This window comes from Sminthopsis crassicaudata, chromosome 2, assembly GCF_048593235.1.
Source record: "Sminthopsis crassicaudata isolate SCR6 chromosome 2, ASM4859323v1, whole genome shotgun sequence".
Taxonomy (NCBI): domain Eukaryota; kingdom Metazoa; phylum Chordata; class Mammalia; order Dasyuromorphia; family Dasyuridae; genus Sminthopsis; species Sminthopsis crassicaudata.
The window spans coordinates 102,193,086-102,218,973 of record NC_133618.1 but is presented as its reverse complement, the minus strand read 5'-3'; the positions used below and the strand labels follow the sequence as shown (position 1 = coordinate 102,218,973).

Here is a 25,888-nt window from a genome sequence, read left to right as displayed (position 1 = left end):
ATAAACAAACTGATAACATGAGGTTTGGCTTATAAGGATTATTTCAGCACTTAAAGTATTGATGGCATATTTAAGATGTCATTCTATAAAATATTTTAAGTGTAATTCAATTGCAGTCAGTCATTTTTGTTTGTGAAACTTTTTAGTAGTGGATAGAAAATGAATATTCTTAAATCAGCAAGAGATTTTTTCATTTGCTTCATTTTTAAGATATTAAATTGTTTTTATTGATATTTACTTACTGTACTAAGTTAAGGTAAAAGATAAAATTAATCCATTTGATCACTTAGCCCTATAAATCCCATTCATTATGCCAGTACATAATTTTGTAGTCTACATCTAAGTTTTTGTTATATTAAAATGTTTAATTAGAAAACCTATCTTTCCCCACTGTTTTACTCATTTTAATTGTGAATCTATGCTTCAGGAATACACTCAGTTAATAAAATTGCTTCTTAAAAAAGGAGCAAACAAGGAATGCCAGGATGACTTTGGGATCACACCTTTATTTGTTGCAGCTCAATATGGAAAGATGGAAAGTTTGAATGTACTTATTTCATCTGGTAAGATTTAGCTATTCAGCTTCTGCATGGTTAAACTCAAATAATTTAACTTTTACTTCCTAGAACAATATGACTAAATAAATATAAAGTAGACCATAAAGTTTTTTGATTGTACATATGATACATAAAAGTAATAGCTTTAAAAAAAGAATAATGGCTATTTGAATTATGGGCCTATTTATTAAAAAATTATTGCTAACATTCTGCAATACCAACTTTCTAATTTATCAGAGTCTGAGCATCACAGATTCTTTCTAAAGCAAGATTGTTGGTCTGTTGAGTTGTGGGCTATCCTTCCTTGAGGAACATATATGCTCCTAATCGACTGGGTGATTGTTTTTATATTTTGTTAAATTTTTAGAAACAATTTTGTATTTTGTGCTGTGATTTGTCTATTTTGTGTAATTGTGTAATTATCTAAAACTGGTGTGGGACCTTTTTTTCTGCCAAGGGCCTTTTGGATATTTATAATATCATTTGTGGGCTATACAAAATTATCAACTTATAGAACTCAAGCAGTGAGAGGTTGTACCTTTCAGCTTATCATTGCCTGCAGTTGATTTAGCAAATGACTTTGCAGGCTTTATATGACCATTGGCTGGATGTTCCCCACACTGATCTAAAATAATCTTGTTATTCTTTTCTCTAGAACTGTCATCAGTTGAAACCAATAGATCTTATCTGTTCTCATTCTGTTTTGCTTTTTCTTGTATATTTTCTTAATTCAAAAACCATAAAAAAACCATGACTTTAATGTGAATGATGTTTTCCCACTATGGGATTTTTTCCTTTACTCACTGCCTGAAATCTTCTCATTGAAATAAACAAGCAAATAACAACATAATTTTCCCTTAGATCTTATTCCTGACTCTTCTAGAATTCAGGCAGTCTTACAGGCAGTTTTTATTTCCCATGTGATAGTGTCAAGCCCCATTTATCCTACCTAATTTTATTACCCTTATTATCACTATTTTATTTTCTTGTTCCTTGTCCACAAGGTTGTTGTCTTCTCTCTCATAATGAAATTTATGATTTGTTGCTCAGACTTCCATTTACCTTCATTTTTTTCTTGCTGGCATGATGTTTGTATCTTGGTGTTTAGCATCTCATAGGCAAGTATAAGAAAATTACTTTCTTACTTTATTAGAGAAGAAAGGGCTATACAACAGGATAGTACATTTATGCAATATATGTAGTATTAGATAAGAAATTAATTGATTATTTCTGCTCAGGAAAGCTGAAAATATTCCAGAAACAACCCTGATTAAAAGAAACAGCAACTCTTAAGTACTAATACTTTGTCACTGAGAGATTTTGGTTTAGGTTCAAAATATTTACTTATTGTGTGATTGAGCAAGTCACTTAAGCTTTGACAGTTTTCTAGGGCTCATCTACTAAGGCACTCAAAGACAGTTTGGAGAATTGGTTTTTCATGGTAGTATTAATTGTATTTTAGTAAAATCTGGAAGAGGTGAGGGTAGTATCAACAAAAAGAGAAGTTTGGGTTAGATGATTTTAAGCCACGGAGCACTCAATCCTATGGTTGTATTAATGACATGATTAGGCCTGTAGCAGAGGAAGAAGGAAAAGAATAAATTGGTTATGAGCATTAAAAAGTGGGGGAAATAGAGAGGTAGGGGGAGAAAGAGTAAGTAAATGTTGGGAGGAGGAAGGAACTGTAATGGGGAAGTATTAATGAGAATGAAGAGAGAGAATAAAACATTATCTTAGTAAGGATAATAAAGATATGGTAGGCAAGTGGGGAGGAAGGGGATGATATGAGATTTCCCAGTATATTGCATTAATAAGATAACTTTTGTAATAAAAAGATGGACATTTATATAGGAAGCAGCTTGTGATAATTAAAAAATACTACAAAGTTTCCCAGATGCCATTTAGCCTTTTTTCTTTCCATTGAATTTTTGAACGGTTATAATCCATTGTCCTCTTTCAGTGTATATTCCACAAATAAAAAGGTATTAACTTGTGGGCTGTTTCTAATTACATATCATAGTGTGGACAATAAGCATTTTTCATTCATTTAGTTTTTCCTGGTTTGGGATAATATCAATCTCCTCAGGGTGATCCCGTGATATTTAAGGATATGATGAAATCAGCACAGTTTCTTCTGCTCATTAGAATTCTAGAAGACCTTATTATCCCCCAGTAAATTCTTCTTTCTCTTAGACCTTCCACAGTACATCCTCTTTGAAAAATCCAATATAGGTTAAACACCTGCAGTTCTTTTAAACAAATTTCCACATTTATCATGCTGCACAAGAAAAATCAAATCAAAATGGAAAAAAAACCCCCAAAAAACTGGAAGCAAACAGCAGCAACAACAAAGGTGAAAATACTATGTTGTGATCCACACTCAGTCCCCACAGTCCTCCCTGGAAGCAGATAACTCTATCACAAGACTATTGGAATTGTGCTGAATCACATCATTGTTGAAAAGAGTCAAGTCCATTGCAGTTGATCATCACATAATCTCATTGCTACTATGTAAAATGTTCTCTTGGTTCTACTCATTTCACATAGCATCAGTTCATATAAGTCTCTCCAGGCCTTTCTGAAATCATCCTACTGATCATTTCTTATATAACATATTTTATAACATTCATATTTAGCCATCCCCCAACTGATGGCCATTCCCCTTAGTTTTCTGTTTCTTGCCACTACAAAAAGTGCTGCTACAAACATTTTTGCACATGTGGGTCCTTTTTCTTTCTTTTTAATGACCTCTTTGAATTGCAGACTCAGTATAGACACTGCTGGATCAAAGGGCATGCAGTTAATTCCAATTTGCCCTCGAGAATGGCTGGATAAATTCACAGCTCCACCAACAATGTATCAGTATTCCAGTTTTCCCTCCAACATTATCATTATCCTTTCCTGTCATTTTAGCCAATCTGAGAGATGTGAAGTGGTACCTCAGATCAATAAATATTTATTAAGTACCTATTATTTTCCAGGCACTGGATATAGAGAGACAAAATTAAATCTTTTCATTCAAAGAGATAATCCAGACAGAAACATCCCCTTTCACTCAAATGTAGTCTAACCACAGTGATCTTCCTGTTGTTCCTTACCCATGATCTTGAATCTTCATCTCTGATTTTGCAGTGTTTTTTTTCTCTTGCTTGGAGTGTATTTCTTCCTGATACCCCCAAAGTGCAAAGTTCAAGAAGTGTCCTTCTTCCCAAAATTTAGAATGTGTTATTTGTACTTATTAAATAGAATAGAATAAAAACTCGTTGAAATCAAGCATTGTCTTAAATTCTTCACATTTTCAGTAGGAAAAACAGTGCTTCCCACATAATCGTTTGGCATTGATGACAATAATAGTTGAAGAAATATTGATATATTGTGCTATTTTATGTTTATTTGTTGTACTCTTGCTACTATCATCTATAAATTCACCGGAATGATACAGCTCAATTGGAATTTATACCAAACTTTCTTTGGATTATTTTTCATAATCTTCTGTCCTCCTCTTCCACAGTTTTATAAAGTTTTAAAATTTTAAATCATTGTTGGCCCCTGGTTTTATTCAGTCTTCTTGGCAAGGAAATCAAATGTTTGCCAGCTAAGGGATTTTTGGTCTCTTCTTTGTGATGATTGTTTTACTTATTAGGAAATCTAATGTTACTAGAAAATGCTACTAATCATGGTCAGTTTCTTTGCTTTTTACCACTTTCCCACCTTTTAAAATTGAATTTGAATAGGTCAGACTGAAAGTGTCATACTTTTCATTGTCATCCTTCAATTTTTTTATATAATTGAAATTATACAATATGAATGCCTTTTGTGAAATACAATGAAAAAACACTTTTAAGAATTTATTATGTGCCAGGATTTTTTCTAAACAGTGGATATGCAGGTAGAAATTTCTCCAATCAGAGCCTTAGTTCCAAATTGAACCTTATTTTGACCTTTTATTCTCTCTGGCTTCTGCCCCTCCTTGAAACTTTCCTTTTGATAAAGAAAAATAGCTAAGCCAAAAAACATCCTATCCAGTGGTTATGTGCTGATAATCTCACAGCTCTTTGTCATGAACTAGTAGTATGTCTGACCTGTTGCATTTATTCTTTTTCATTTCTTAAATTCTCAAATGTTTTATATTTTTTGATATATTGTCATCTACCCCTTTGTTCATCTTCATTATATGTTGATTTCTTTTGAAGGAGGTTATTTTTCTGTAGTCTTTTTTTCTGTAGTCAATTGGTAAAGCTTCAATGAATGATCTTTATAGTTCCACTTATAATATGAAAGGTAGTGTATAAAGAAAAGGTTGGTTTTAGGAATAGGAAAACTTAGGTTCAAGTGTCTATGTATGGTGTCTATGTATGTGTGTGTGTGTGTGTGTGTGTGTGTGTGTGTGTGTGTGTGTGTGTGTATTTGCATATGTGTCTATATATGTATATGTTTATACATACACATGCCCTACGTAGTTCTCTAAGACATAAAGAGTTGCCAGTTTTTGTTAGAGAAGGGAATTTGCATCCAAGGAGTTACCCATACTGACAAAATCACAGCTATGAAACAACAATAATAATAAAATTTTGCTGTGTCCTGACATTATTTACCACTTTTTAAAAGTATAGAATTCTTAATATTGGTAAAGAAATCAGAATCATTTCAGATTTTCAATTTTTTTTTTTTTTTTTTTTTTTTTTTTTTTTGTGTGTGTGTGTGTGTGTTTTGGTATCCAGGAGATTGTTTTTTTCAAGTTTACCCTTTTATATTCAGAAGCCACTTTGTATAGATCTTTCATTTTTCTTTACTTACTTATATCATTGTGTGGGGAAAAGAAAAAAGTGAATAAAGAATATGGTGAACTTGAATTTGAGCCATTCTATAGATATAATCCACTTTTAATTCCAATTGATATGTTCTCAAATTTTATTTTCATGATTTTTAACTATAATAATTCATTGCATTTTCAGTGATATGCCTAAAAATTCTTTTAACCATTTGAATCTGTCAGTAGCATTGTTATTAATATTAGAAGATAAACTCTTTCCCTCAAAATTGGTTATCATTTTCTCAGCTTATACTTTTTTGATGAAATAATTAAATTAGGATGAATTCTGAATGAAGTTTCTGTTTTAGTGTACATTTGAAATTTTCAGTAAAAGCATGAGCAATTTAAATATCAACAAGTTAGAAAAATAAATATGATTATACAATAATAACCATGGACAAAACCAGCTGTGCCACATGTTGAAACTTATGCTTACCACATGAGTATTAATTTAATTTATGTTGTAATTTTTTGTTGTTTGTATAATGATTGCTTATAAAGTGTATTTTTTTTTTTTTTTAAATATCAGGTGCTAATGTCAATTGTCAAGCCATGGACAAAGCTACCCCATTGTTCATTGCTGCACAAGAGGGCCATAAAAACTGTGTGGAGCTTTTACTTTCTAAAGGGGCAGATCCCAATCTTTATTGTAATGAGGAGAAATGGCAGTTACCTATTCATGCAGCTGCACAAATGGGCCATGTAAGGTAGGTGCTTAAAAAAAAAAAAACTGGTGAAAGTCTCATCATTAGACAATAGAGTGAAAATTTTTTGCAGTAGTAAAAAGGAGACAAAAAGCATATTGTTTGACTAATATCATGATTTGTTTCCTTTTAACATGATATAACTCATCTTGGGTGACCAGCTTATTAGCAATAATTGTTTAGCGTTACAGTTAGAAAAGATTTTGGTAGAATGTTGTACCATCTGATCATAGTCAAAAGTAGGAAACCTTCTAAGAGTATGCCAATATGGATATTACCATGTTCATGTTAGTGAGTATTGGAGGAGGGTAGTGTTTAGCTTTAAATGAAAGACTTTGATTTTCTGCAAAATCACATATATTCCAACACTGAATAATTTTGAATTACACATCTAAAATACCCTTTGATTTATCATTGCAAGAATGAAAGTCTTTGGTAAATAATGTTAGTAATAATTTAAATCCAGTTATACAAAAGCTTTAACTTCACAGTCAGTTTGCAGATTCATCTCTTGGGAATTTCCACATATTCCTTTTCCTTGCTTAAAATTTGGTTTTATTGGTACTATTTGTATAATAACTATTACAAGCAGGAAGACATGTTTAACTGAGAAAAAGAGATTAATAAGGTTTTCTTAAAAAAATTAGAAAACCAAGCATGATATTTAAAGATAATACTCAACACACATTTTAAAAAAAAATAATTTTAATTTTTGATTCCAGTTTCTTTACTTCTATCCCTTACCCTTTGAGGAGGCAAGAAAAACAGCACCCATTACAAGTAGATGTAGTCATGCAAAACAGATTTCTATGTTAGCTTTGTCCAAAAGAAGAAGAAAAGAAAATATACTTTGGTCTGTATTCTGAATCCCATCTATCTTTCTATCATGTTTCTTCATGATTTTTTTGCAATTGTGATTGGTCATTTATGTTGATCAGAATTATGATATATTTCAAAATTGGTTATCATTACAGAATTAGTGTCATTGTGTAAATAGTTCTCCAGGTTTTGTTCACTTCACGTGAGTTCATACAAGATTTCCCAGGTTTTTTCTGTGACCATTCCCTTCATCATTTCTTACAACACAATAGAATTCCATTATATTCATATGTTCATTTATTCCCTAATTTATAAATATCTATAAATTAGATCCTATCTAATTTATAGCTTTGAATTTTTTCCCGTCACAAAGAGTTGCTACAATTATTTTATATTTATATGGGTCATTTTCTTTTCCTCTTTGGGATGTAGACCCACTAATATATATAGTATAGATCACTTTTTAGGATTTAAACCTAGCAGCAGTATTTCTGGGACAAAGAATTTTAATAACTTTTTAATAACTCTTTGGGTATATTCTAAATTGATTTCTAGATTTATTAATTGGACCAGTTCATAATGCTAAGAAGAATTCATTAAAATCCTGTTTTTTTCCTAGCTGCCCAGCCTCTTTTATCTTTTATCAACTTAGCCAGTGTCATATTTCAAAGGTAGTATGTCAGAATTGTTTTAATTTGCATTTCTCTAATTATTAGTGATTCAGAACCTTTTTTTCTTATGACTATTGGTAGCTTGAATTTCTTCTTCTGAAAACTGCTTGTATATATCTTCTGATCATTTATCAAGTGGGGAATGGCTCTTATATAAATTTAACTGAGTTCCCTCTACATTTGCTCATTACTCTTAATTTTTACTTATTAGCTTATTTTAACAGGTCTTAAATTAGAAAAAAAAAACCTTTGTATATAATTTGAATTTTAGAGTGGTAGTTATACTCTCTTGGCTTTTGTCCTCAACTCTAATGATTCATTTTGGCCTTAGGAAGTAATTTTTCTCTGAAATTTTATTTTATATGTCTTTCCCATTCAGTTTGAATTAGTTTTCCCATTCAGTTTGAGGTTCTGCTAAGTATCTCCGTCCATTTTTCTTTTATATGGAAGAACAAAGAAAAAAACATATTCATCTTTTGCTATCTTTACCTTTATTGAATCTCTGTTGGTTTTTGTTTTTTGTTTTTGCTTCCTTCTGTTTAGTGAAATTTTTAAAGTTTCATAAACTGTAGGGTGTTTTTGAAAATGCATTGAACAAGGAAACTAAAAACTGCATTTTAATACCAGCTTTATCTCCTTGGTCCCATCCTTAAACTTTTCTTAGACCATTTTTTCCAGTCCTGAGCCCTTACTTATCAGTCAGCTTTTACTCATTCTCATTAATAATGACCTCAGGCATTACTTGCTAAACTGTCCCAGAACTTAAAGTGAAGATATCCCCTTGTATAGGATGGAACATTTTGAATAATAAAAGTGGACCGAAATTTTGAACTGAGAATAAATTGATTTCCTTTCATCAATAATTATTTTTCTCTACTGAAAATAAAAACTGTCTCTTACTAATTGCCAATAATCTAAAAACATTTATTCAAAAATACTTTATTTGATATTTGTAAGGAGTAAAAAGGAATTTTAAATTTAATTACATGTTATTGCTTAGTTATTGTAGTGATATTTTGAATTATTTCCTAGAACTTTAGATGAAAGATTTGAAATATTTAATATAACTTGACTGAAATTTAACTCAAACTTTGTTTTTATTTTTTGGGAGGAGATACTAATGAAAAAGACAATATATTCTGCCTTTAAAAGTAAACTGTAATTAATTAGATTTAACTTGATACATATTTAAACCTTTGTGTAAAATATTTTTTTAAGTAAATGGATATATTTCTTCTTCAAGTAGAATCTTAGTCATTGGAGCAGGAAAGGAATCTAAGAAATTATTTGGTAATTTTACAGTTAAGGAAATTGAGATAACCAGAGTTTTAAGTGATTTATCCAATATTACATGATTACTAAATAACAGATTTAGTATGTACAGCAAAGGATAAAGGATGATGCTACTGTTAATGTGTTAGAAGAATACCCATTTACCTCATTTGCATTAAAATGTTCTTGAATTCATATATTTGCAGAATCTTGGACTTGCTAATACCAATTACTGATAGAATTTGTGACACTGGTCCGGACAAAGTGAGTCCTGTATACTCAGCAGTATTTGAAGGTCGTGAAGATTGCCTAGAAATGTTACTTAAAAATGGCTATAGCCCAGATGCTCAACCAGGTCTAGTCTTTGAATGCAGTTCTCCCATGTGCATGGTCTTCCAAAGGGAGTATGTATATTTAATAATTTTTTCCTTATTTTTCTATACTGATTTGTGTTCCAAAGTTATTTTCTTGCTTTCATGATAAAGTTTAATTTTATTGTTAATAGCTAAATTGTAAAGTGATTTTTCATAAAGCATTTCTCTCTTTAAGGGTATAAATGTGATAATAGTAAGGTAACATTTTCAATTTCTACTTTAGATTTGGTTATATTTTTAATATATCTTCAGTATTAAACTTTAAAAAAGACTTTTATTATATTAAAGTAGCTTTGGGTGCTTTTTGTTTAATTTCCTTGTTCTTTAAAACACTACAAAAACTTAAATAGGATTTTTACCAAGTATATTCAGAAGCAGTGTTAGGGATCTTTTCTCATGTAAGAGTTATTTTTACAATGTAAGTTCATAAATTTGAAAGAAAGCTTTATAATAAGAATTTTTTTCAACAGTAAAAAAGGATTTTATTAAAACTTCAATAACATGTTCTTATTGTAGCCATTGCAGTCAAGTTGTTTTTAAAGTATTTTTTTTTTTTTACAAAATTTGTTTTGACAATCTCCCTTAAGCTGAAGCATACAAATAAATGAAAAATTTGACTAAATAATAAATGTTGTTAAAGATTTAAATATTAACATTATTTAAACTAAAGTTTTGATTGGCCTTTGGCAAGTATTTATCCTTGAAACCAGCTAATGTTAAATGATAGCATTAAAACAAAGGACTAATGAGAACATAAAAAATGTTATTTTTGTTCTGACCTGTTTCTTCTCTAGTCTTTGAAAGTGGCTCTAAAGGATGGCTCATTACTGAAATCTTTGGGGGGTAGATGGGGTGGAGGAAGACTGACAACATCGTAAGAAGATAACTAAAACAGCAGTTCCCAAACTTTTTAGACTTAAAAACCCTTTATATTTTTATGGCCCCAAATAGCTCTTGTTTATGTGGGTTCTACCTATCAATATTTGCTGTATTAGAAATTAGAAATAATTTTTTTACCCATTTAAAAGTAACAGTAATAATAAACCTATTACGTTAGCTAGTCAACTATCATTTATTAAGTGCCTGCTTTGGGGTAGGCACTGTGCTAAGTGCCAGGAATACAAGAAAAACTAAATTTCTTTCCCATCTTGCCCCTCCCTCCCCTATCCCCTTCCCAATTAAAAAAAAAAAAAAAACAACAACAAAACCCAAGCAATAACCTCAAAGCAGGCTTTGCTTTCAAGGAGCTCACAGTCTAATAAGGGAAGGCAACATACAAATTATTATGTAAAAACAAATTGTATACAAGGCAATTTGAGGGTTATTTCAGAGGGAGGGCACTAAGTTTAAAGAGGACTGAGAAAAGCTTCTTTCAGAAGATGAGATTTTAGCTGAGATTTGCAGGAAACCTGGGAAGCCAGTTGATGAGGAAGGAGAAAGTTCCAGATATATAGAGCAGGTACAGAGTGAAAAATGCCTTAAAAGTTGCAAGATTGGGTGTCGTGTGAGGGACTTCAAGGAGGCCAGTGTCACTCAGTCACAGTATGTCAGTAGTTGTAATGTACAATAAGAAGACTAGAAAAACAGGAAGAGACCCAGTTTATAAAGGGTTTTAAAGACCAAAAAGAGGATTTATATTTGATTTTAGAGGTAACAGGGAGCCACTGAAGTATATTGAATGGTGAGAATAATATAGTTAGATTAGCTTTTAAGAAGAGATTAACAAGGAACAGCTAGGTGGTGCAGTGAATAGAGCACTAGTCTTGAAGTCAGGAGGACCTGAGTTTAAATCTGCTCTTAGACATTTAATACTTCCTAGCTATGTGACCCTGGGCAAGTCACTTAACCCCAATTGCCTAACCCCCCTCCCCAAAAAAAATTAACCAAAATAGCTCCCCCCCCCCAGGCTGGGGTTAAGTGACTTGCCCAGGGTCACACAGCTAGGAAGTGTTAAGTGTCTGAGATCACATTTGAACTCGGGTCCTCCTGAATGAATTCAGGGCTGGTGCTCTATCCACTGAGCCACCTAGCTGCCTCTGAAACAGCTTTTTAAATGAAGAATAACTTATATCCAAAACATAACAAAATTGGTGAGGAAAATAAAAATTTTATACATTTTTACCTATTTCTTTAATGTCTAATCTAAAGGAAGATAATTATATCTGCTTCTACATCCAATATGTTTTGAGTTTTTTGAATGAAGTATATAAACAAAATCATGATCTCTCATAGACATGTAGTTGGAAAAGGGAAGATTATTTTAATCTCCTTTTCATGTAATTGTGCATATTCTTTTTGATACAGTACCCAAAACTGAACAAACACTACTTTCCTATAGGTTAGTTGGAATGTGGACTCTGAAAACAATTCATTGAGCTTTTTGTGCTGTTACTTTAAAATAGACCAATGGGTCTATTTTGCCCTTTGAATGGATCTTTTTACTTCTCTGGATTTTGTAAACATTGTGCATTGTTATTTGGAAAATAGTAGTTCACTGAGTTATGTAGATATTCCAAATATTGGAATTTTCATTTTATAATTTCAATAAATTAAATTCATTAATATCATCACTGATCTTAAAAGAAAAGTTTTTAATCATTGGCTCATAGTGGCAAACACAAGTTTTCCCAAACTTGTTCAGGATTGTGCCATTCTTTTATTATTCATCTTCTTTCATCCTTCTGTTTTCTAAATTTTGGGTAGAACTTGAATTTGTGATTTCATGGCATTGGGGAGAGATCAGGCAGACTATGGTCCTTATGTATTTTTGGCCCCTGAGCTAAAAATGGTTTTTACATTTAAAAATAAAGGTTTATTTAAAAATGTAAAGACAAAATTCACTTGTGGACCATACACAAATAGGGATGGACTCAACATAAGTGTAGTTTTCTGACTCTTGGTAGAAAGTGCCCAAATGAGAAACTTTTTCTATATCCCTTGCCATCTTCCTTGCAACTTACAGTCTTAAAAGATTTAATATAAAATAGTAAGAAATTGTGACTGCTTAAGATCACATGGTTTATATATATTTAAAATAATAATTTTTATGAGTTTTCTTTACAACCTTATCCTGTCTTTAGGCAGCTTCCTTTTTTCGATTTCCCCTATTGCAACTGATTCTCTTTGTTGTCTTCAGAATTTCATTTTTTGAGAGCTTTCTCTTCAGGTGAAAAGTGAAAGGCTAATTTCTTCTGTAAGAATCCTTGGGATCCTACCATCATTGCTCTGAATTTTCTAAAACATATTCTCTCAAATATAGGTTATGTAACTATTCCCAGAGTTGTATTTTCTATGTCACAGACTTGAATATGGAGTGGTTAGTATTTCTCTATGTTCCCATAATTTCCACTGTAAAATCATTTTGTTGATGACAGATCCCAAATATTTTCTCTTTGTTGATTTGACAACTTTTGAAAGATGGAGTTATCATTAAGGCAACTAAATTATTGGCTGCTATCTGCTTTTGGCAGAAAAAAAGCTTCAGAATATGTTTGGATGATTTCGAGTCCCTTATCAGTACTATCTCATGCGTTTGTGCCAACTTTGTGATATATTTCCAAAATTCTTTATTTCTGCCTCCACTGATATACCTTCATACTTCTCTGTTACACTTATGCCCTACAGTTTCTGGATTTTCTCATGAGAGTGATTCCTTAATATACAATCATTACCTCTTTTCCTAATCTCCACTTTTTCTCACTCTACCTATCCTGTTTCTTTTGAATAATTTCTTTGTGTTTACAAATTAACCTATGTGATGTTCTCTGGACATATATGCTTTTCTACAAATGCTGTCCCTTCTCATTTTTGCTTTTTTGTAACCTTTCTCACTGCAAGACTAAACCCAATTTCTATGTCCTCTGAGAAACCTTTCCTGATTCCCCTAGTTGTTAGTTCCTCCCTCCCCAATTTAGGTTTGTGTATATCGTATCCACCCACTAGAATATAAACTCTTTGAGCAGAGGTTATTTTATTTTGTCTTTGTACTCCCAGTGCTTATTGCATCTCTAATAAGGACATATTTAATAGATGCTTGTTGAATTAATATCTTAAATATTCTAAGCATGAATCTTAGTGATTTGTATGAAGTTAGATTTGCCTCCTTGAATTAGAATCTTTTAAAAAATAATGATAATAATAATTGCTAGCATTTCTATTGTGCCTTCTATGTGTCAGGCACTATGCTAAACTCTTTACAGATATTTCATTTTATCCTCTAGTTTTCTTCCCTTATTAAACTTATCCATCTAACTAATTTAATTTTCCTAGGATTAATGTTTTAAAAGATCTCTCTTGAGTATCCCTATGAAATAAGGAACATCTGAAGCAATGACCTTAACCCCCCCCCCCTTTTTTTTAAAATACTTTGAAATACAAAGTGAAATAGTATCCTTCCCACTAATTTACAGATCTGTAGTTCATGATTAACGTTGCTGCAGTCAGATGTTCAAATGTTAACAGGTGCAATGACATGAAGGCAATTTCTTAAGTGAACAGATGAGCAAACTTAATTGGAAGGTGGTTTTTTTTTTTGTTTTTTTTTTTTTAAATGAGTCTTACAATTGGAATTAGTAGAGAAGGTAAAGACCATGGCTGAATGTGGACATGGAAATTAACTCTGGCAGAACTTGTCAAATTATTTGTCTACTTTTTTCAATCAATTGATCACAATCCCCCTTCCCTTAATTCTTCCTGCAACCTTTCCCTTTCCAGAAAAGATTGGTTTTATTTTACCATAGTCTTGTATGATAGATATAGCCAGTTAACATTTCATTTTTTATTTTGGTTCAGTTAAACTTTTATTAAGTAGCTGCTATTTGTAAGACAATATGCTAAGTACTAGTGATATAAAGACAAAAATGAAATAATCTCTGACTTTAGGGTGCTTTTTCCTTTTCTTATTTTCTAATATATATACAAGTAAGTAATTCAAAAGCAATTGCTGCTTTTAAGATTTTAAAAAATATTCTACTAATTTTTTTGCCTTCTTTTTTTTTACTTTCTAACATACATGCAAGTAATTTTAAAAAATTCTACTTTTAAAATGTTTTGTTTTTTAAAATTTTCTACTTTCTTAAAATAATTCTTTAAATTCTTTAAAATTATTTTTTAAAAATTTAACTTTTAATTAAAAGAAGTACTTTCCTTACTTTCTTACATATATACTGACAAAGTTACTAAAAAGCGATTTCAAGAAGTTTGATGGTGCAAGAACAGATGTCATATATGGGGAGTAGCTGATCAAGTAACTTCTAATTTAATATAGCTCAATGAATGACCTGCATTTCAACGTCATTTTGGTAATTTTGTATTTTATTTAGTCTTTATTTTATTTCACAAAACTTTTATTAAGTGCTTACTATGTGCCAAGCACTTGCACTAGGCCATGGGAATTCAGTTAAAACCACCTTTTTAACATAAAATACTAAAGATCATGGAATGGAAAAATCTCACTGCAGAAAATCCTAGAACCTAGGTCTCTACATTAGCTCTTACAAAGATGATAGTGTCCTTTTTCTTGCTAAATTTAAGTTTCCACATCTTTCAAAGTGGACTAGGTAAGGGAATAAGCATTTATATATAATCTATTAAATGCCAGGCACTGTATTCAATCCTTTATAATTATCTCTTGATCTTCACAATAATGCTGGGAAGTAATTTTTTCTTATCCCATTTTGAAGTTGGGGAAATTGAGGCAAACAGATTAAGTGACTTTCTCAGTCATATTAGTACAACTAGTAACTTTCTGAAGCCAATTTTGAGGTCAGGTCTTCCTGACTTCAGGAAGTGCCACCTAGCTGATTAGATGATTCTAAGGTCCCTTCTAGCTCTATATTTTATGATCCATCTAAAATGACCAATTTGTCCTTTTTCTATTTCTCATTTAAAAAAAAACCCTTTTTAATATTGATTTTTTTTTTTTTTGTTGTTAAATAACATTAAATGGTTCTCTCAAAATTCACTGTGTTCTCTCTCTTTGTACACTGTATCTTGAAATGGAAAATATAGACATACAAGTCAGCATATAGGGCTCTCTTGCCCCCATTAGCCACATTTTAATTTTATTATCTGATCCTAAGTGTTCTCTAAATAACTTATATTATTTTAGTCTCTTTTAGTGAGTTAATTTCATTCTCTGTAAATATAACTGAAATATTCTTTTAGATGAGTCTCTAGACTTTTACCTACTTCATTTAGGTTAATTGGAAAAGTTAATTCTGTAACTTATAGGCTATCATGAAAGATCTAGATAATAACACTAATGTTTCATAGGCCTTCAGTGGTATCATTTTACTAACCATAATGAAAGACAATATGAATATTATAATGTATAGTCTGTATAAGAAGCAATGTGTCAAAGTGAATAGAGAGCTTGTTTCAAAGTTTGGAAGGTCTGGGTCCAAGTCTTGCTTCTGACCCATACTAGCGCTGTAACCCTAATCATTCCCCTTAACTTATGAGTGTCTCAGACAACTCTCTAAGACCATAAATTGCAAAGAAGGTGCCAGTCTGCATTGGTAGAAGATGTTTCTGAGCAGGCATTCTTGATCAAAACTGATTAAATTTCAAGTCCAGTTAGGGAAAAAAAAATTGTCTAATGTTTCTGTTATTATTGATTTTTACCAATATGAGTATTTCATGAAGCAAGCAGTTTTCATAATACTTAAATGAAGGAAATTTATAGAAGTTTATAGAGTTAGGTAGTCACAGCTACATTTACAGTAAGTTGAGCATGAATATATATGTTACTATCACAGCTTTTAGAAAGGATTTATTAGTCTATTTAACCTTGCTACCAGAATCTCAGTCCTAGGTAGGTACTGTCCTGGATTTTGAAATAGGCTGCTGATTTTGCTTTGCTAAAGTAAATATGCTACTAGATGCTTATTTAGATTGAATGTATTTCACTTCAGATAAAGGCATATTTTAGGAAGATCAAAAAGCAAAGATACCTCAATCTATATCCTCCTGCAACCCAACCCTATTCCTGTCAAGATATTCCTCTGACTTAATTGCTATATAGCTCTTGTTTCTGTGATCAGAGTATATAGATAGTTGTAAATTATATGAGTCCAAAACTGATTTTTTTGTGTATGTGTCAATTGCACATGTGCATAAATGCATCTAATTAACAGTCAAAATATGCCATATCAGGTCTCAGATAACATATATAGGGGGTCTAGTGAATAACTGACTTGGATTTATTATATAGTTTTGTTTCATAACTATTAGAAAATTTCATTATGATCTGATTGACTTGACATATTTTGATTGACATATATTGCTTTAACTTTGGGAAAGATAGAAACCTCATTAATTGTCTTCAGAATGGTTAATCTAGATAGGACAGTTAGCATAGGTATATGATGACAACTATTTAGGAGCCACATGCTATTCCAGAATTATACAACTGGAAAACTATATGTAATTAAGAAATGGCCACATTATCATTAATTTATAGTAAGCATTTAATCGTAAAATATTTCCCTTTAATAATTTCTTTGAGAATGATCAATAGCTAGTGGTTTGGACAGTGCAATTTAATATTTTAAATGAAGAAGAGCACAAATTAGAATTTTAGTGAAGTAGATATAAAAAATTTACATGGATTAGGTGATTTTTTGAATATAACCATGGGGACCTAGCTGCTAAAAACACTGATTTAAATGCTATATAAATAATTCTTAGAAGTATAATATTTTATGTGACAGAAGTTCAGTATTTTATATTTACCCATTCCAAGATTTTATGTATAAGAATTAAATTTTATCCAACAGCTCTGTTTCCTTTTTAAAAATATTTGAATAATAAAATTGATTTAAAAATTAAAACTATGAATTTGTCCTTGGTTCCTGGATTGAAAGTTTTGTCTACTTAGTTTTCTATTTTGAAAACTTCAAAAGTAAGGGAGAGAAATTGACTCAGGATGTTGGTAAAAAAAAAACCCAAAAAACTGGAGTCTTTCAATTTCCTAGTACAAGCCAATTGACCTTTAGAGTTTAGGAATGGAATACTATTATTCAATAATTAATGAGAGGATTAAAAAAGAGTACTCTTGTTAAGAAAATACTTTATATTAAAGCAGGAAAAGCATTATCTTTTTGCAAAATCTCATAGAAGATTTTATTTGTTTTTGTCAATGGTAGGTTTTTTCTTCATGTCATTATTATTCTAACTAGATTATCTTCTTTTGTTATGGCGAAGTTCTGGGCACTTCAGAATGGTGGATATTTTTCTGAAATATGGAGTCCAGCTAAATGAAATGCATTTGGCATACTGTCTGAAGTATGAGAAGTTTTCAGTATTTCGGTATTTCTTGAAAAAAGGCTGCCCATTGGGAACATGGAACCATTTGTCTGAATTTATAAAGCATGCAGTTAAAGCACAAGAAAAGTACAAGGAATGGCTGCCATCTCTCCTCTTAGCAGGATTTGACCCTGTCAATCTACTCTGCAGTTATTGGTAAGAAATTCTGTATCATGGACCTCCTAACCTTTGGGGAGGAACTGCATTTATTTCCCCAAAGCCTCAAGGTCATTTAATGTTGGAATTTCATGAAATTAAAAAAGGAGTGGGGTGTGTGTGTGTGTGAATGACCAAGACTCTCCGTGAAATGCCCATGAAATTTGGGCAGAGTAGTCTGTGCTGGTAGCTTTAAGCCATGGACTCCTTCCTTGGAAAGGACTTCAAGAGAGGCTTTGTTCTACCATTATTGACCATTTGGAAATCCTTGTCTTATAGTATCTTACATTTTTGGTACTTAAAGAGGACAAATGCCAATCTCTGAAGTAGTTGATTAGAGACAGAGTATTGTTATGAGCATTCATTATACTATGTAGTAATTCAGGGACCACTAAAGTATTTAAGACTTTTTGCACCTATCCTAAATGACTTTTTGTACTTTTGTGGTTATGATTCTTTTCTGTCAGTAGTTACTTGTTAAAGGGAGTGCTTTTGGCAACATATCCTGATTCTTGTTTATCCAATTCAAGAATAGTATCATAAACATCTCTGAGGGCCTTGGTCTCCAGAATATATTCCTTGGTCCAGATAGGGGATTAGTCATTTGGAGAAGGCAAGCAAATGGGTCTAACTTACTTATAACAGTAAGAAAAGGGAAAGGTAATCTTTTGGGGGAGGCAAGCAACCAACCATTCAATCAATAATCATTTATTTTGTACCTTCTATGTGCCTTGTACTGTTAAGAATTAGGGACAAAATTAAAAATTTCATTGTCTTCAAGGAAGTTAATATTTTTCTGGAGTGATATAACATATACATAAATAAATATGAATTTTTTGATCTTTTTTGTTTTGGAAGGAGTACTGTCAGCTGACAGAATCAGGAAAAGCTTCATGTCGATATTGATTGAGCGGGGTTTTGAAATAAATAAGAATCTAAATGTGGAGGTGAGATGGAAGAGTGTTCTAAATATGAAGGATAGCCAGTAAAAATATTTCAAGGAAATGCATTCTATCAAAAAGATGAAATATATATGAAGAACAACAAAAAGTCCAGTTTGATCAGATCTGAAAGTGAGGAGAGGGGAGCAGGATAATGCGTAATAAGGTTGGAAAGGTAGGTTGGAGCCAGGTGGTAAAAGGCTACCAAATTTAAAGGAGTGTTTATATTTGATCCTATAGGCAGTAAACAGTTTATTTAGGCAAGTAGCATGGTTAGACTCTCAATTTAGGAAAATTACTTTAGCATCTTTGTGGAGGATGAATTAGAGATGGGAAAAACTTCAAATTGTAGAAGGAAGGATAGCCATATATTTTCTTTTCTTTTTTTTCTTCTTTTTTTTTTCCCCCTCTGAGGCAATTGGGGTTAAGTGACTTACCCAGGGTCACACAGCTAGGAATCCTTAGGTATCTGAGACCAGATTTGAATTCAGGTCCTCCTGACTTCAGGGTTGGTGCTCTATCCACTGCACCACCTAGCTGCCCCAGCCATATATTCACCTCAAAGCTAAATGAAAATATTCTTTTCATATTTTTGTTTTATTTATTGCTAAAATTTGATTTTTTTTTTGGCTACCATTTTTCATTACAAAAGTCCAGAAAATCTTTTAATTATACTTCATCATGATATAAAAGAGAAACTAGGACAGTGATACAGTGATTTATTAAAAACAAAAACAAAAACATGGGTTTTAGTAGATTACAAACTCAATTTAAGTTTGATGTGGCAATCCATAAAGTTAATGTAATTTGGCTTTATTAAAGAAAGTCTTACGATTCTAGGAATAAGAAAGTGATAGTTTGGCCATACTCTGCCCTAGTTGGACTGCATCTGGAATATAGTATTCAGTTCTGAAAATAAAGCTTGAAAGTGACTTTGATAAACTGGAGAGCATTTTGAGGAAGACAATCAGGATGATGAAGGGCCTTGAGTACATAATATATGAGAATCAATTGAAAGAATAGCGGATGTTGAACCAGGAGAAGAGAAAACATGGAGGATGTGACTGCCGTCTTCAGTTATTTAAAAGTCTGGATGGTGGGAATTAAATTGAAGAAGATAGTGGAGGGAAACTGCAAATAGGCTGGACATTAGGAGAAACTATTAGAGCTATCTAAAAGAAGAATAAGCTGCCCCAGGGGGTGATTGTTCTTCCTTTTTGGAGATTTTATAAAAGATACTGGATGACTATTTGTTAAGGATGTTATAACTGAAATGAATTCCTTTTAGGTATGGTTTGGCCTCTGAACTCCTTTCCAAGTCTTAACATTCTTTACTTTTGTGATTCTCTGAATAGATAGAGAAATTACAAAGACTTCAATAAAAGTCTTTAAATTAAACTAACACATATGTTACTTAGATTTAGATAGAAGTGTCATCTCCAGAATCCAACTTAACATATGTGCCATAGGTTGCCAGACTCCTTACACTAAACAGGCCTTTATCTTGTGAATTTTTTCAGGAATAAGAGTCAGATATCCATTTTATTTTCTCCTTTGTATTTCCAGTGCTTAACATGATACATGGCATATATTAGCCATTTAATGAAGTTCTTAAGATCATATAACTCAGGTTGCAAGATACTTTGGTAGTCATGCTTATTGTTTGATTTAATGAAAAGGTGGGAATCAATTAGGATGTGAAAAATATGTTGGAAATTACAATTATCAGTAAGGAATGTCTACTTATTTTATTATTATATTATTATATAATTATATATAACTATATGTATATATATATTATATATAAATAATATATTATATAATTTTATTATTTTATTATATAAGTCTGACTACTTATTTTTCATGAATATTTTCTTTCAGAAAAGATTCCAAAGATTCTGGGCATTGTAAACATCTAATGATGTTACTAAAGAAATAAAACTGATATTTTGACAGGAAGTGACTCATTACTATTTTTAAGTCTTTCCTAAATCTGCTGTTCATGCATAGTTAGTACATGCTTTAGTACAATGAATAGAATTTATGCAAAGTTTGAAGAAAGGATACAATGAGAATAAAACATGATTTTCAAGTAAAACAACTTCAGTCTGACACACTTTTCCTGGTGAAAAATATGATAATGGTGCATAAAAGTACATCACCTTGAATTACTAAATTTTATAAAGTTTAACCAATGTAAATTAAATTTAGTTTACTCAAATGAGTAGACTAAAAGAATATATGAAGAGCCAAGTCATTAAATTCTTGACTTTCTAGCCAAACTGGGAAGTATGGAGGTAAAGGGCAGTATCAGTTTAAAATATGCTTCTTTAAAATCTTATGATCAGTCGATAAGCATATAGTGAGTTCTTTCCAAATGCTAGGCACTGTAATATAAATTCAAAAAGTAATACAAATTCCAAGCAGCTTACATTATCTAATGGGATGCAATAGATACTCATTTTGAGCAGCAATTTTTTCCAATAGTATTTTATTTTTCCAAATAAATGTAAAGATAATTTTCAACATTCATTTTTTAAAAACTCGGTGTTACAAATTTTTCTCCTTCCTTTCTTTATCTCTTCCTTTCCTAAGATGGCAAGCAATCCAATATAGGTTAAATATAAACAGTGCTTTTGAACATATATCCATATTTGTCATGTGCAAGAAAAATTGAATTAAAAGGGCAAAAACCACAAGAAAGAAAGAAAGAAACAACAGTAACAAAAGATTGAAAATATCATGCTTCAATTCACATTCAGTCTCCATAGCTATCTCTCGGGATTTGGATGGCATTTTCCATCCTAAATTTCTTGGAGTTGCGTTGAATCACCACATAGTTGAAAAGAGCTGAGTTCATCATAGTGGATCATCACATAATCTTGCTACTGTATACATTGTTGGTTTTACTCACTTCGCTCAGCATCAATTAGTTAAGTCTTTCTAGGCTTTTCTGAAATCTGCCTTGAGTAGCAATTTTTCATTTCAAAAGAAAGACAGAAGGAAAAAGCAGTAAATGGTAAAATTAGCTTAAAGAAAGCTTGTCTAGGAACTCAACTAAGTTGTCATTCCAAGCACATTTATCTTCATGAATTTTAAAAATAAATTATTCTTCCCATCAAGAATAGTAGAGCCACTGTAATTGAACTCTACTGTCATAGTCATGACTGGACTTATCAAGAAGCTAGAAATGGCATTGACAATAACAAAAGATGGGAAAAAGAAGACAACTGATTGAGACCAAGTATACACAGAAGAGAACCGTGCTGGAAATAACACATTTATGAATTCATTGAAGGATTGTATTTTGAACAAAAAAGTTTGAAAAAGTAGAAAAAAATCTCTTAACTTGAATCTCCCCCTTCCCTCTGCAAAAGCTATTGAAGTAACATTGGTAACTATCAGCTAACATATGCCTATTCATCTATAACAAAATTTTTACTAAGAATGATCTACACATATATAAAGGGAATCCTTAATGAGAGTATTAGCATACTTTTGTTTGCTAATAGTCCACAGTAGCCATATACAGTTGACGGAAAAGTATAGAAAATACATAATTCTACTGTGTTGTTTTATTGGTTATTGACTATTAAGGAAATTTAGTAAATTTAGTAAAACAAAATGCCACTTTAAAGGCTCCTTTTAAAAAATGTTTCCCATGTATGAATTGAAAATATACAAGATTTTGGGGCAGTTAGGTGGTGTAGTGGATAAAGCATCAGCCCTGAAGTCAGGAAGACCTGACTTCAAATCTGGTCTCAGACATTTGGCACTTCCTAGCTATGTGACTCTGGGTAAGTCACTTAACCCTAATTTCCTCAGCCAAAAAAAAAAAAAAAAAAATACAGGATTCCTTGAAGGTTATAACAATAGGAAAAACTCTTATTGATGACTTTGGTCATTAACATCAGGAAAAGTATATAGGAGACCTTCATATTTGCCTACAGTATTCACTACTGGCATTTAAGATATGCATTGTAGATTTAAAATAGAATAGGTATTTCCTTTAAATGGTGAGATCCTCTACATGTTATCTGGTTGTATATAATTTGCCAATTGTACCAAGCTCTGGAACATTGCAGTCTAGTAAATGAGATTTGTAAATCAGGAAAGTTTGACTTACATATTTATGTAAGAAAAAACAAATAAGTGTAGAATGCCTACTGTCCAGACTGTGGTTCTAAAAACATGTCCGTGTCTCTCCCATCCTCAAAAACTCCTTTCTTAATTTTTTTCCATCTTGATTAATTATCAATACTCCTCTTATCTTTTTTTTTTTTTTTTTTTTTGATTAAACTCTCTAAGAAAGCTGAAAGCTGTTTACATTGAGTACTTCCTATTTCTCTCCTCTCTTAGCTCCTTACAATTTAACTTCTGACCTTGTTATCCCACTAAAACTGCACTCTCCAAAGTTACCAGTGGTCTTTTAGTTGCCAGGGACAGTGGCCTTTCCTCGGTCCTCATCCTCCTTTATGTCTGCAGCCTTTGAAATTGTTGATTGCCCTCTCTCTCCCTTGATAGGTTCTTCTTTATAGGTTTCTGGGACATCAGTTGCTTCAGGGTCTCCTCCTATTTATCTGATTGCTCCTTCTCAGTCTTCTTGTCTGAATCCTTCTTCAGATTAACTTAGGGATCCCCTAGGGGTCTTCTTTGAGCTGCTTTTCTCTCAGTTTTCATTTGGTGATGATGTCCTCAGCTCCCATTGATTTAATTGTCATCTCTATAATGACGTTTCCCGAATCTATTGAAGAGGGAACCCCAAAACTGAAAATCCTTAAAGGAGAAAACCTCCTTCAACTCTGCCTCATTGAGGGGACTCCACCCCAAGCACAAACAGTTTCATCTTTGTTATCTGGGTGGGGTGAGCTCAGTCCCAAAACTATTGAATTCAATTTAAATTCTAGCCCTAGCTGAAATTCATGAGGAGCCAACCTGGGGCTCCATGCACAAGTCCCCTTCAGATTGTAGCCAAAGCCCCCTATTATAAAAAAGCCAAACTAAACCTTCTCTTTGCAGAGGCTCCAAACATGTTAAATGTTTGGTACCCTAAGGAGCTTCTGCTCACTGGAATACTGTTTCTAGTGCCCTTTTCTATCTTCACCTATTTCCTTAACTAGACTTTAACCTTACTTCCAATCTCCATGATAAACCTCTTTTATCAATCTAGGTTTTTGGGTTTGTAAATTCCTTTATAGAGAATTGCACTGCCAGAAAGGGAATCCTCAGAACTCCCTATCCTTACACCGCCACTAGATCTTATTTAACAACCCTGACCACCAGAAACCCTAATTTCATTTGGGTACCCCCAAATCTAAAGCTCATCATTATCCTAACATTTCTGTGGCTTCCAGTCTCACATTTTCAGCTACATTTTAGATATCTCCAAACAGATGCTCAGTAATCATCTTAAGTCAGCATGAATAAAACAGTTCTCTCTCCTCACCTTCCAGCTTCTTATTATCAAGGACAACACCTTCCTCCCAGTCTCCTGGGCTCACTACCTAGTGTCATCTTCAACCTCTCAATATCTCTTACCCTCTATATTCAGTGTCACCAAAGTCCCTCCTCCAATTCTGTCACTATTCTGATTCTGGCCTTTGCCACCTCATGCTTGCACTATCAAAATAACGGCTGGGGTCTTCGCCTGTGTCAAGTATATCTTCCTTCCTTCCCCCCAATCCATCCTCCATTCAGTCACAAAGTAAATTTTCTTAAAGTGCAGGTGTGATCATGTTACCTGCCTAATCAGTTAACTCCATTGGTTCCCTGTTGCTTCCAACATCAAATATAAAATCTTCTACTTGGCATTCAAAACTCTTTATGGCCCAGCCTCTTTCTACTTTTTAAGTTTCTTACACTTTACTCCTTGCCACATATTCTTCGATTCAGTGATGCCATCTTCCTTGTTCCTCAAAGACAACACTTTATCTCCTGGTTTGGGGAATTTTCTGTGTCTCTTACATGGCTAACATGGCCTCTTCTTCTTGTCTAACTTCCCTGACTTTTTTAAAGTCCCAACTAAAATTCCACTTCCTATGAGAAGCCTTTTCCAACCTCTCTTAATTCTAGTGCCTTCCCTCTATTGATTATTTCCTCTTTGTTTTTGCTTGCATGGTTTTTTTCTCCAGTAAATTGTGAGCTCCTTGAGAGCAGGGGTTTTCTTATGCATCTTTTTGTATTTCTAGCACTTAGCACAATGCCAGCCACTTGGCAGGTGCTTAATAAATGTTTATTGAGATTAACACCTTTATTATTATGGCACTGTTTTATGTCTATAAGACATGGAATGCTCCAGTCTCTGAGGAATTAAAATTCAAGTAACACTCAGAGGACAAGTGAAAATACATAATAAATGTGAGTAGGCTGTAACAAATTATAAACAGGGAATCAAAAAGGAGAAGTAGAATAAAGAATGTCATCAAAGAAATCAAGTGAAAAAGATGATCTATTCTTACGGAGAGAGCAGGGAATATCCAATAGGTTATGGACTCTACTTTCCTTGTGATATCAAGGAAAATGAGGACTCCTAGTGGTTTTTATGGATTCCCTTGGCAAACTCATGAAAGGATACAGACAAGGCAGAGCAGGCATGGATAGATTTCAATTTTTATTTATGGAGGGAATCTTTGCAATGACTAGATTTTTGATCTGTTTGGATATTTGAATATTTTATCTAAGTACAGAGGTATATTGTGAGGGAAGTATGTTTTTCCAGGTTAATCTGGGGATGAAACCATTGTGAAATTGAGTTTCAAAGGTTGGCTTAAAAATGATCTTTTGAATGTCACTGTTCATAAATTAAAGACTTCCACCATATCTTACCTGGAAAGACTCACTAAGAGTCTGTTACTAAGAAAGGAGTATTGTTATTTATAAATATGGGAATTTAAAAATCTCAATGAATGACAAATGAAAATATGATCCTAATTGTGTCCATTGTAGAGCACTTACTAAATACTTTTTCCTTTGAAGGCATATTCTGGTTATTCTTTTTTTTGCATTATAATGCTATTGCTGTTGCTTCTAGCTAACATTTATTTAGTGCTTTAAGATTTTCAAAGTTTATTACAAATACTATCTCATTTTATGCTCATAACAACCCTGGGAGTTAGATGTTATTATCATTATCATCACTTTACAGATGAGGCAAACAGACTGAGAGTTTGTTACTTGCCCAGTCACAGAGCTAATGAATATCTGAGCTTGGATTTGAACTCAGGTATTTCTGATTCTAGCTTCCATATTCTCTCACTGTGCCAGCTTGAATTTTG

At 32.3% G+C, this 25,888-nt stretch overlaps 2 protein-coding genes across 7 annotated transcripts in view; both read left to right on the top strand.

Annotated features, from left to right (window-relative positions):
* ASB3 (ankyrin repeat and SOCS box containing 3) overlaps positions 1-25,888 on the top strand; it is a 105,337-nt gene that overhangs the window by 69,180 nt on the left and 10,269 nt on the right. For all 6 annotated transcript variants that reach the window (XM_074286915.1, XM_074286914.1, XM_074286918.1 and 3 more), the window contains 4 exons: positions 428-563; positions 5,900-6,077; positions 9,043-9,240; positions 17,416-17,673. In XM_074286915.1, coding sequence (XP_074143016.1) covers positions 428-563; positions 5,900-6,077; positions 9,043-9,240; positions 17,416-17,673 — 770 coding nt within the window. The remainder of the gene's footprint in view (positions 1-427; positions 564-5,899; positions 6,078-9,042; positions 9,241-17,415; positions 17,674-25,888) is intronic.
* Positions 9,128-25,888, top strand: part of LOC141554703 (ankyrin repeat and SOCS box protein 3-like) — a 437,022-nt gene continuing 420,261 nt past the window's right edge. The window contains exon 1 of the mRNA XM_074286926.1: positions 9,128-9,240. The gene's annotated coding sequence lies outside the window, so the exon portion shown is untranslated. The remainder of the gene's footprint in view (positions 9,241-25,888) is intronic.